This window comes from Lottia gigantea (assembly GCF_000327385.1).
Source record: "Lottia gigantea unplaced genomic scaffold LOTGIsca_2, whole genome shotgun sequence".
NCBI lineage: Eukaryota > Metazoa > Mollusca > Gastropoda > Lottiidae > Lottia > Lottia gigantea.
Genome location: NW_008708400.1, coordinates 3,685,069 through 3,696,872, shown reverse-complemented (window position 1 = coordinate 3,696,872; position 11,804 = coordinate 3,685,069). Strand labels below are relative to the sequence as shown.

General features: G+C 34.5%; 3 protein-coding genes across 3 annotated transcripts; 1 reads left to right on the top strand and 2 right to left on the bottom strand.

Annotated features, from left to right (window-relative positions):
- Positions 1–42: 42 nt before the first annotated feature.
- Positions 43–2,437, bottom strand: LOTGIDRAFT_228325 (hypothetical protein). Its single transcript, XM_009053357.1, has 6 exons — positions 2,418–2,437; positions 2,045–2,090; positions 1,080–1,237; positions 589–753; positions 363–409; positions 43–108 (listed from the first exon to the last, which is right to left on the bottom strand). Exons 2-6 carry the CDS (start codon positions 2,080–2,082, stop codon positions 91–93), a joined length of 426 nt encoding a protein of 141 aa, XP_009051605.1. The 5' UTR covers positions 2,083–2,090; positions 2,418–2,437; the 3' UTR covers positions 43–90.
- An 824-nt stretch (positions 2,438–3,261) lies between these two features.
- On the top strand, positions 3,262–4,936 carry LOTGIDRAFT_152847 (hypothetical protein). Its single transcript, XM_009053356.1, has 5 exons — positions 3,262–3,337; positions 3,561–3,715; positions 4,074–4,238; positions 4,525–4,571; positions 4,874–4,936. Exons 1-5 carry the CDS (start codon positions 3,300–3,302, stop codon positions 4,889–4,891), a joined length of 423 nt encoding a protein of 140 aa, XP_009051604.1. The 5' UTR covers positions 3,262–3,299; the 3' UTR covers positions 4,892–4,936.
- A 1,838-nt stretch (positions 4,937–6,774) lies between these two features.
- On the bottom strand, positions 6,775–11,290 carry LOTGIDRAFT_104391 (hypothetical protein; the record flags this gene model as incomplete). The annotated part of the gene is made up of 7 exons (XM_009053355.1): positions 6,775–7,041; positions 7,494–7,759; positions 8,075–8,262; positions 8,651–8,832; positions 9,366–9,485; positions 9,802–9,991; positions 11,124–11,290. 7 exons carry the CDS (start codon positions 11,288–11,290, stop codon positions 6,775–6,777), a joined length of 1,380 nt encoding a protein of 459 aa, XP_009051603.1.
- Between the last annotated feature and the right edge of the window lie 514 nt (positions 11,291–11,804).

The window sequence follows — 11,804 nt, the reverse complement described above, 5'->3', positions numbered from 1 at the left end:
TGAACTATGCTGAGTCTATGCAGTAAAAAGGAAAACATTGAGAAAGATTTTGTATTCATTTATTAATAATGAAAAAAAAACGTGACAATCTCAACAAGCAGCGTAAATCTGAAAGAAAAATCCAAAGTAATGATTATATAGAACTTATAAATGTTAAGTTTATTTTTATTTTATGCTATTTGTTTCTAGAGTAAAGAATTGTGACATAATTAATTCGTATAGAACCTGAGACAAGATATGTTTTGCCTAAAACCCTCGTTACAGCATTCCCATATCAAGTCAACTCTTAATAGCTTCCATTTTCGTTACTCAATGAGAGTGTAGATTTCTGGGCATGAGGCTGGTTAAGAAAAATTACTTACAGCTTCTAAATATGTCTGGAATTCTGATACAGAAATGACACCACTGCCTAAAATACAAGATTGCGTTATAAAGTAAATTCGTTCAATAATGACATAGTGTCTGAGCTGCCAATTAATTAAATTGAGTTCTCACAGCTTGCCTCAATCATAGCTACCTTTTTGCGTTCATTCCTGTGGTCCAAAAATATAGAGAACCATGCTCTGAATAATCAAAAAGTCTACATACCGTCAGTGTCGGCTCTGTTTTCTAATAAAGGAATATCATCAATATTCAGAACTCCATCAGTTTTCATATCAATATGATCGAACACATGTTCAGCGAATGCTTTTTCATCTTTGTAAGTTGCGTGCCATTGGTTGGCGAATTCTGTTCTGTCTACTTCACCATTTTCTAAAAACAGAATTATTAAGCTATATCAGAAAGGGCCAATGTAGGAGGTTTAACATTAAATTCAAACGACAAACACCAATCATCTCACATGATAAGAAAATGCAAACAATATCTCGTTTCATATAATTTCTGCTACTTCATTCACACTATGATATTAAGACAGCTCCATCCAATCAAATGCTCTGTTAGCGATCAACCTTCGGGTATTCATCAGGAATAGTATATTCCAACACTGGGACTTTGCATGAATTATTTCTTCAAATTTTGCCTGAATTAAACTTAGTGATGTAACCATATGATATCATGAGTATATCATGTAAACTTACTATTATGATCGAAATTGAAAACAAAGAATTGGACAACATCTAGGTCAGTAATGGAACCATCTCGATCATGATCAGCATCACGAACTACTTCAGCTATAACTTGTTCTTCAGTTTTCTGGGCAATATTGGAATGTTTACATGCTTCTTCAGCCCAACAGCTGAAATATTCAATACAAATAACAGTTTGAATATCTTTTTACAGTACTCAGTACCCTTTCAGTAACCAATCAATAGGCCCATGGATGTTTAAATATCCTAGTACCACGCCTGCATGTTGTTGAAAACGTCATTTTAGCGACACAGAACACTGACATTTTACAGTTGCATAGCAATTATATTTGAGCAATATTGAAAACTGACATTTTAGAAATTCAAAAAAGTGATGTTTTTAAGTTTCAGAGCACTGACATCTTAACGTTTCACCACACGTTTCTGACCATTTTAACGTTAAAGACCACTGACGTTTTAACGTTCCAAAAAAAAAAGATATTTTTAATTTTCAGAACACTAACGTTTTAACGTTTCAGAACACTAACGTTTTAACGTTTCAGAACACTGACATTTTAACGTTCCAGAAAACTGACATTTTTAAGCTTCAGAACACAGACATTTTAACGATTCAAAACACTAACATTTTAACGTTCCAAAAAATGACATTTTTCAGTTTCAGAACACTGCTATTTTAACGTTTCAGAACACTGACATTTTAACGTTTCAGAACACTGACATTTTAACGTTTCAGAACACTGACATTTTAACTTTCAGAACCCTGACATTTTAACTCTCAGAACATTGAATACAGTTTGCAGGACTCTGATCATGACACGTTTCAGAATAGTGACATTTCACAATGCCAGAATACAGAGGTTTTTAAGTCAATAAGACTTTTGTATCACAGCTAAAAGTTTCAGTAAACTTAAAAACAAATGATTTCTACGTTATCTAAAATATTACTGCATACTCACCTGACAAGAAGGACAGCTAAACAGACGAAGGCTTTCATTTTTGTTCCTGTAAAGGAAATATAAAGTATATTGCACTCAATTCAAATTCAAAGGCAAAAAACAACTAATTAACTTCTAATAAAACAATAATTGTCAAATGGTAACTGAAACTGCCCAGAGAACTACGAACTAGAAAAAGTATAAATCTTGCAATGTCTTGCATGGGGACCTACTTGGCCCAAGTGTAAATAAAAATGGAGAATCAGTTCAACAGTTTAATAGAAAACAAAAAGTAGAAAGGATCCAAGTTGATATCCGGGTAAGTTTTAGTTTTGCTAATAGTTTAGAGTGAAAAAGAAAAGTGATTTTTTTAAGATTTAATTCCAACTTTTACCTGATGAAGTTCTGCCGAAATGAGACCAACTGCGAGTTTCCCAATATATATACACTCTTTATGCTACGTCATATCTACACGAACTGGCTGATGCCCTGCATTCTTATCTAATGTCAAACTATTTCAATTTAAATCCTTGCAAATCTTGATAATAGATAAAAGAAAGTTGCCTGCTGTTTTCTTCCTTTCTTTCTAGATCGTTCCGTCGAAAACGTTGCGTACTGAAAAAAATCATTGGTTCATACGTCCCATATGTGCCTATGAAAATTTATACGAAATTCAAGATGACCTGATATCACCCTCAAAGTCTTCAAAAGCTTTTCTGTTTAAAATAAATGGTGCGCTTTGATCAAAAAGTAAAAATTATGTTCTACTTGTTTTCAATCTTAGCTTCCAAAACCTAGAAATTCAGAATATTTAGTCGAACACCTCTTTATAAGGAAACAGCTGAAAATGCTCTCGCCTCATTTACTCTAAGAACAATAAAATGTTGAATGAAATGATTTTTAATTCAAAATCGGATTTGTCTATCAAAGATTTAAATTTTTAAAAACCCGATCATTTGTCAAACCACCTTGTTTTCAAGAAGTTTTTGCACAAAAGGTCTACTAAGAATACAATTATTGTCCGTTGTTGATGGCTATTTCAGGAAAGTTTATCCGGTGAAAAGTTTTCTAGGGTCCATGCCTTATGCTGGTTTTCGGTTTACGTATTAAAGTACTGTTCCTTATCACACAAGTTGATAAGATTGCACCATTTTGCATGTATTTTTACAGATGGCCATTTGAACTATTTTTGTCTTGACAAAAAGCATGACGCACCTCTTCTCTGCATTAGTCTGCTCATTCCTTTCTTATTGACGGTTTCATATTTTGGTGCAAGATGATAGCTTTTATCTGTGTTTTGGGTTTTATCAGTGGGTATGTTCTGGTTTGTCTGCTATCTGGCAAAAAGTTCTCGACATGTACGATTGTGTCGCCAATGAACTTGAGTCCACTGGGCGTAAATGGGCATAAATAATGCGCAATTGCGATACATAGTATTAGCCTTTTACCTCCTTTCAACCATATAATGAAAATATTGCTCTGGGTTGCAAACGATAGATCAAAATATAATATCCTCTGTTGAAATTTGATTTTCTAGTTGTTTAGCAGCACCATGTACACATACCAACTCAGCTGAACATACAGAAGAACAGGTTATCGCAAGAGTTATAGCGCTAGCTGATCATAATAACGATGGGATTTTAAGTGTTACTGATTTAGCAGCTTACTTTGTCATCAACTTTGACCATAATCGTAAGTAGAATTTTCATTCAGATTTACACCAATCAGTCCACTATATTGATTTTATCTTCCTAGAGAATTCCAATCCAATTTCACTGTCGTCACTTCCGGTGTCATATACCTTCATTTGGAGACTAGCGCTGTATTTCATTCTGGAAACTTTTGTTGGATGACGTCACTTATCTCAAAATAATTATGCTTTATCACAATTAAGGCTCTCTGCCTTTCGTGACGTCATCATTAAAACATTAGAAAACTTCTTTACAATTCCTTTATAGGTGCATAAATCCAGTTTGTTTCTACGAGTTCCGCCAATTCTAGATTTTGAGTAAACCTTTTTTAATAACATGACAATATTTATATTAAACAGATAATTCAGAAGTCGACAAAAACGAATTCATTCTTCAATGGCATGAAACATTCCACGATGAAAAGGCCTTTGCAGAGCACGTTTTTACCCATTTTGATACAAACGCAGATAACGTGCTTAATCTCAGTGATCTTTTCGCCCTCAATATCAGACTGGATACAGATGGTAATGTATTTCTTGACTTTAACTGATGTAACAAAGTTTTTGTTGTTGAAAGATCTGCTTATTGAATCAAGCATTTGGTTCTTTTTCTCATTCTTGATTCAAGTTTGTAATAGCCTGACGAGACTGACCTGAGATTATATCTTGATAGATAGATTGGACATTATGATAATATTCTGAATCAAATCAGTAATGGCCATCTTTGAATTGCCCACAAATTGGGAAGATCTTTTTTTAACAGTTTTAGTATTTAAGTCAAAAGTTATTTCATCTCTTTTACCTATCGTAGGTAATGGAACAGTTACTAATAAAGAACTTGAAAGCTATCTTCAACTAGTAAGTGAACTGTTAATTTCTAATAATTTCAAAGACTCTTGAGAGTGGTATTTGGTGAAGACTTAATGGCACATCCATGATGATTCTTCAAATGAAACAACCCAGAAAAAACCAACTTCTTATATAATTGGAAGTTTGCTGCATGGTAAAATTCAAATCCCGTGATAAACCCCTCCTATTCATGCATATGTTTGCCGTACAAAGAAATTTTTTCTGTTGTCAGACTGGCAGTTTTAGATTAGTTAATCATATCCAAAGTCTTTAAGCATTTCATCAGTTAAAACTTTCTTTTTTCATTTCAGATTTACAACGCCTGTTAATTGATAGTCGAAATAAAACGTTTCTGATGTAGAATTTCAGTGGTTAAAAAAAAATCAAAAATAACGTTTGAATCTTTATATCTAATCCTGACTAGGAAAGCTAAGCAATACATGGTCGATCTGAACCAAGCGTTTATTGAATTTGTCTCTTTGATGTAGATAAACAAAGGCACTGTCTTTGACCTTTGGATTCCTTTTATGTTCCATTATCTGAAAAGTAGTCACGTGTAGCCATAACATTAACGTGGCAATTTTCAGTGGCAACGGTAGCTTTAAGAAGAATTAAGTCCACTTCCAAATGAGTATAAAATTACTTGATTTTGCCTTAATAAAACTCACATATTTTCCAATTATACTAAAATAATTTATCAAACAAGTAAAAAAAATATGAAAAGTGTATAGAAAGTAAGAATATATCAAAAGCAGATCACATTTGTGATTTTATTTCTCAAAACTAGGAAACCCATCATTTTGACATATTGGGTATGGTTGCCAATGGTGTGCGTGAAAAAAAAATTATGTGTGTGATTTGGCCTTGGGGAGTTCAAAACAATTTACGCCACTAGCCTAGCTAGTTCCGGATATAGACTTATTTTTTACATCATTTGGCGACAAAGAGCTAGCATTTTGATTTTTACTTAGTTTTCTAGAGACCATATTTCGCAGTTCATCGTGACTTAAAGGACGTATGTCTTGTTCTTCTTCAAATGGTTCATCATCGTCCCTGAAATATAAATATACTCATCTAAGAGACAAGATCTAATGGCGTTTTTAAGTTTCGAGGCCCACACGAGAAATATAGAAAAATTGACTAAATACTACCAATAAGAAATCCTAACAAGCAAAACAATCACATTAACGAAAAATCCCGTCCAAATGTGATTCATTAGATGGTTGGTTGCATATTCCGACCGCTTATGTCGATTATCACATTCAATTTTTAAAAGAAAGTGGTGGATCAGTTTGACTCTTTCCAGGTTGATCATTTTCGTCTGATTGCCAACAGTTTACAGCATAGGCCTTAAACAATAGAAATGAAATTGGACAGTGGCATAGTGGTGTTTAAGCGCCAGGAAATGAAATGAAATGAATGGAGTTTTACGTCCTACTTTTCTACACTTTGTGGTCTAATGAAGACGGGGTGATTGATAGTAAAGGCAACACGTAAGATGAACCCTAATTGATTCTACCGACGCAATTTAACATCTATAAGCTTGGCTTGAATTTTATCGTTATTGATGTCATGGAACGACATTCTGTACATTTTTGTAGAATTGTAGAAAAACCGGATGTAGGATTTGAAATCTGAAAAGCTTCAGTGGCTACATTCAAGTCATAGTCGAATATATTTTTTGATAGAAAGATATGACATCGTGAAAGGATATTTCTAATGATATGCATGATATTGGTAAAACTATTGAAATTAATATTAGTTAGTGTGCATGACAAATGTAAACAATTTCCCGCTATACGTACCCTAAACTTGGAGCTTGAATAGATAATGGTGGTACAGCAGGTGTTCTGATTCTCTTTATTTCAGCTTCTTCTTCTTGTTGTTTCTTCTTTTTACTATCTTTACTATCTTTCTCTGGTTGAGCTTTCTGTAAAAATAGTACGCAATGCATCACATGAAAAGTTGTCCATGGGTGAACCCAAATGATTTTATTTCGATTTCGGGAAAGGGATCTCAGCCAGAAAAAAAATTCACTACCGTATATGTTGTATTGTGACCCAAAAACTCTCAGACCAGAAATCGTTTTATCGGGTCACGGTGTAATTGCGTTGTAACGGTTCCGAACATTTGGTGTATTAATGAGATTATAAGAATTTGCTGTTCAACACTTAACACTGCAGCAATTAAAAATTGTTCGACATGAGGTTGACTACTCATTACAAACCTTCATATCGATGTAATGTATTATATGCAGTAACTCCATGGTACGATGTTCAATGATTCCCATGTAGAGCAAGATATTTTTCTCTGTAACTCCGTCTTCACTTCCCAACATTTCCTTGATAGCAGAGCTATCACATTTTAAACCACTAAATAAAGAGTTGACTCCTTCTGTTAGTTTGTTTAATTTATCGGAACATTCACTGATTCTTGATACTGCCAGCTCTGTCTCTTGTTTAGCTATTTTGCTTTGCGTCTGTGAAGAAAGAGAGCAATCATCGGATTAAATGTTTTACGTCATGCAACAAAAAGGAATCTGGAAGTGAAGATGAGAATGACATTTCTGCTTGACTAATCATCCAGTAAAGTCTATAATACACCATCATTTAACAGGTATACCAGTTACTGGTGCTGATGACGAAGCAAAAACTATGATACACCCCATGAGCACTTATAGATAATAGGTCCCTTTACAAGATACTGATGCTGATGATGATGATCATTAGGATGAAGATGCATTTAAGACTATATGACACAGCTGATGTAATTAATTTGTTTTATGTTAAACTACATGGGGCCAAGTTATTTAAAAGTCCGTTTACTTGACAGATTGTTTAGCTTTAACATGAAACTGGAAGTTTCTCAACCATGAATTTGTGCCGAGCGCTGAAACGATATTGATAAACAAAAAAACATCTAGAATCTTACCTCAAATTCTAACAGAAAATCTCTTCTTTCGGCTTCCATCTTGACGTCATCTTCTTCAAATCTTTGTATTTCCTGTTTAGTTGTACTTATGTCTTCTTGGAGTTTTTCCACTTCGTTGTTTAACTCGTTTACAAAACTGAACAAGGCAAAGTTTTCGTTTTCTTTTCTGAGAAATTCTGAAGTAATAGCTGCAAAATCCTGCTCTCCAGTGATGTTTCTGATTTCTTGAGCAGCTTCTTCGTACGTCTCTATCTGAGCTGTTTCAGCTCCTAAATCACCATCTCGATTTGCTGCGAAATAAAGTAAATTTGAATAAAAAAATTTTCATTGAGTTAACTTTTGGACTCTCTGATTTAACAGTATGTATGACATATGCACTGCAAGAAATAGATAAGACAAGTCAATGCCAAAAAAATGGCGGTCTACATTCATTTTTGGATAAGAATTGAACACAAAGTCGGCTTGACCCTAAAAATTCGCGTGGGTGATCAAAATCAAACAAATCGTGATTTGCATGCCATGTCTGTTGCTTTAAGGAATCCGAGGCTTAAGATTTCATTTCAATTCGGAAGACTTATTACATTTTTTTTTCTTGGCTTCTTCTTCCTCCTTGAATTCAGCTCTATCATTAGCTTTAATCATCATAAATTCTTTCAGCTTATTATCATGATCAATGAATCTTTGTAATTCTTTCATTTCCAAATCATACTGAGCTTGATCTTTCTCACTGCGTTCTTTTAGTGCCACCATTTTATTGTAAGCTTCATCTCTACAAATCAACAAACGTTTTATCAAGCATCAATTCACAGATCCACTGAATCCGGGAGAATCTGGACGATAGCTATATTTAATGGCACCTACGGTAGAGATATCGCAGCAAAAATTGGATCTGGTCGTCGACAGGAAGCGGTCGAAATATCAACCAGATAGCAGTCGGTTTATTGGTCGATACGAGGATCAAACATATAATTGTATCTCAGGGTAGCTGCTGAAATACAGGTTTATAGAGGTTTATAATGGAACTTCGCCAACGCAAGGAAAGACTCTCATGCAACATCAGAAGTTTTTGAAAGTCACACCTTCCCAAGCTCTTATACTTTGCCCTAACTGCAGCGTTAAAAAACACGGACGTGTATGTATCAGTATCACCTACCCACCTCTGTTCATAAGCCTGTGAAGCTTCTTCAATAAATTGAGACATTTCTTTTCTAAGTTGTTGAAGTTCTTTGTCCAACTTATTAAAGATACTAGTAAAGAGGTTTCTCTCTTGTCTAGAATGGTCAATTAATTTACGTTGTTTGGTATTGATAGCAAGTTGTTCGTTAAACTTAACCGTGCTCTGAAAAACAGTGGAATATCTTAAAATAAAACATATCTTTATTGGTTATTACATACGTACACTATGACAATATCAATAGGATAGTCTGTTCGCGGGTTCAACAACCGAGTATATAGTACTTAAACTTTGTGGGAAATGACTCGAAATCATTAAATTTTAAAGGAATGAAGAAGAATGGACATAAACTTGGTCCATAAGATCATCAGTTGGACTTACCAGGTGCCATGGCTAAAGAAAGGAACCTCTAAGATGATATAACCATCAAACTTAAAGTTTGTAAGCTTATGTCAAAATTGCTTAATTTGGTGGATTATTACTTAGTTTCATGATAGTTATGACACCAGTTAAGTCCACTGATGAACAAAGACTCATTTAAAAATTCAATTAATAATTTTTCACCGTATGTCAACTTGGCGGAAATTACTTCTGAGATAGCTTTCTTGATGCTTCAATAAATACTTCTTAGACGAACGCATGACAAGTTTCTGGGTGTCGGATAACGAGCAAGCTAATATGACTCTAGCATCCTGTACCTGGCCTAATCTGTTCTCCAACACTCTTGTTCTTTTACGTATCATCATCTCAGCTGATACACAAGTATCCGAACCATTCGCTTTTCTTTGTTGAGCTAACTCCTTTTCCATTTTCTTAATCTGAAATTAATGATTTAAAGCTGCATTTGTAAATGATAAAATAATATGTCACATATTATTCGAATTGCATTTTGACTTTTATCTTTTTATACACAATCTGCATTATAGCTAATTCTTGCCGCATATAACTGCCATTGTGACTAGAAAAAATTCTCTGTAGTTTCGACCAAAGGCGAGCCGAATTACCGACCATCCAGTTGATGAACATTGGCACAATGGTAGTTGCGTTGCCTATAATCAGAATGGCAATATAACTGAGACTGACTTAGTAATAGAATAATCAGATTAGAAATTGTGAAACCCAGCCATAATCTACCTCAACATCCAATTCTGCAATTTTCTTCTTTTCTTCTTCACCAGCAAGTTCATATTCATCCTTCAACTCGACAAGATGTTGTAATATATAGGTGTTGTTCTCATCTAGGTTACAGTTCTTGTCACTCTGTGCTAATTTTAGAACTGTACCCAATTCTTTATCCTCTCTCAGTAGAGTCTTAATCTGACTTCTGTAATTAAAGGGAGATAACTTTCATTTTTCATTTATTTTGCCAGCTGAAAAATCTCAAAATTGATACACAACAGTTATAATATCTATTGTATAATACCCAGAATTATCTTATATTTTTATGTAGGAATGACACCATAAAGAAAAATAGCCTATAAGTATAATCTAAATAGGTCGAGAGTTTATTTAAATCTCGGTACCAAAAGCCTTCCAAAATAAAAATGAGGTGTTCATTGATGCCTCTGTTTTGTAAAATAGATGCTGGTTCACAAGATTTGGAACGGTTGTTCGAAATAAATGTAAATAGTTGTTATTATTTATGCCACTCCAAAATCAATGCTTTCTTCGGATGGAGATTTGAGAAGCTGGAATTTTGGGCTATTGTGGAAAGTAATTTTTTGTCTGCGTCAAAGACCCCTGGTTCGAATTTTATGAGCTAAAATGTTGTACTGGACTTGACAGCTTCGTGGAAGTCTCTAATTGTATACTAAATTGTCCCAATGTCTCTGGAAAGTCAGATTTGTCTTCATCAAAAAGTAGATCTCATAGTTCATTCTAGATTAATAAAGGTGGTAGAGCTCTTAAAACATTTGTCGAATTTGAGCTCCACTATGAGCATTGCAACTGGTATAAGTCGAGATGTGTGATTTCCAGGACGAGAATAATAAAATTTGTTTCATTGTTATCTGAATAAGAATGCAAGATGTTGTGTTGCTTATTAGAGCGAAAACAACACCATCTGTTGATCTGCTCAGAAGTTATGTTATGTAATTCTCAAAGATCTTTATTTTTATTCAGTTTTCAGCTTTTCTTTTGAAAGTTACTTGTTAAATGTTTAAGATAAAATTTTTGCGACGACAGGGGCATTGGCAAACACATTTTGGATCTATGAATATATCGTGCACTGTCCGTGGCACACTCTGTCTGGGTATTGTCTCATCAGAACTCGAAGACTCCTTCTCTAGGAGAGCAACACCGACTTGGCCCATATTGGTCATTTCGTCACTGAAATTTGGAGCGAATTGAAAAACCGAAGATTTTATCACGACCAATGATGTGAACAAACCACACAGTACTTCAGACAAGCAAGCAAAATGTCTAAGTCACTGTCCACACGTCGCACACTAACTTACTTTTGTTTCCTTATGATATTTCCAGTTTCTTCTGCATAAGCTCTTTTATCTGATTCCATGACTCGTAACTGCCGCAGTAATCTAGCTTTATCTGCTTCCAGTGCAGCCTCCAATGCTGCCTCTTCGCACACCTCGTTATCCGAATCGGGATCATCTCGTCTTACCATTACTACTGTAACTATTTCCTTCTGGAATAGATTTGAATTAGTTGTAACTAATTGCAAGTTTTCTAATTCTGATACATGCTAATCCCATAAAAGTCCTACAGTTAGATCATGTTCGTCATGGATAGAGTGGGGTTCATTTTTTAGTCATAGCCATAGGTCTAGGAAACCGAATTTGTTGTCATATTAGACAAGTTGTGTACACCATGGTTGTTTGTTCGGTACAAATTTGTCACATCTTTCAAAATAGTCCTATTCAAATTTATTTGCAAACTTATAGATCTAGGCTACAAAAATATATAACATCCCAATTCACATGGATGTAGATCAGCGATGTTTGTATTTGTAGAAATTGCACATGACATGGCCTTCACCGAGGCAAATACCGAACAAATTTCGAAGAAAATAATATAAAAAACCTCACTCCACTGCTCCTTTTCCTAGCACTGTACCGTGTTCTTCTGTGTTGGTTGTCGATGGTAACGCGACAGGATATGACGCTACCGCATTTATGACG

Coding starts and splice junctions, on each gene's coding strand:
- LOTGIDRAFT_228325 (XM_009053357.1), bottom strand. CDS start 2,082: ATGAAAGCCTTCGTCTGTTTAGCTGTCCTTCTTGTCAG. Junction 1,238..2,044: donor TTAGCTGTCCTTCTTGTCAG/GTGAGTATGCAG, acceptor TGAATATTTCAG/CTGTTGGGCTGAAGAAGCAT. Junction 754..1,079: donor TTTCAATTTCGATCATAATA/GTAAGTTTACAT, acceptor TTCTGTTTTTAG/AAAATGGTGAAGTAGACAGA.
- LOTGIDRAFT_152847 (XM_009053356.1), top strand. CDS start 3,300: ATGATAGCTTTTATCTGTGTTTTGGGTTTTATCAGTGG. Junction 3,338..3,560: donor GTTTTGGGTTTTATCAGTGG/GTATGTTCTGGT, acceptor TTGATTTTCTAG/TTGTTTAGCAGCACCATGTA. Junction 4,239..4,524: donor TATCAGACTGGATACAGATG/GTAATGTATTTC, acceptor TACCTATCGTAG/GTAATGGAACAGTTACTAAT.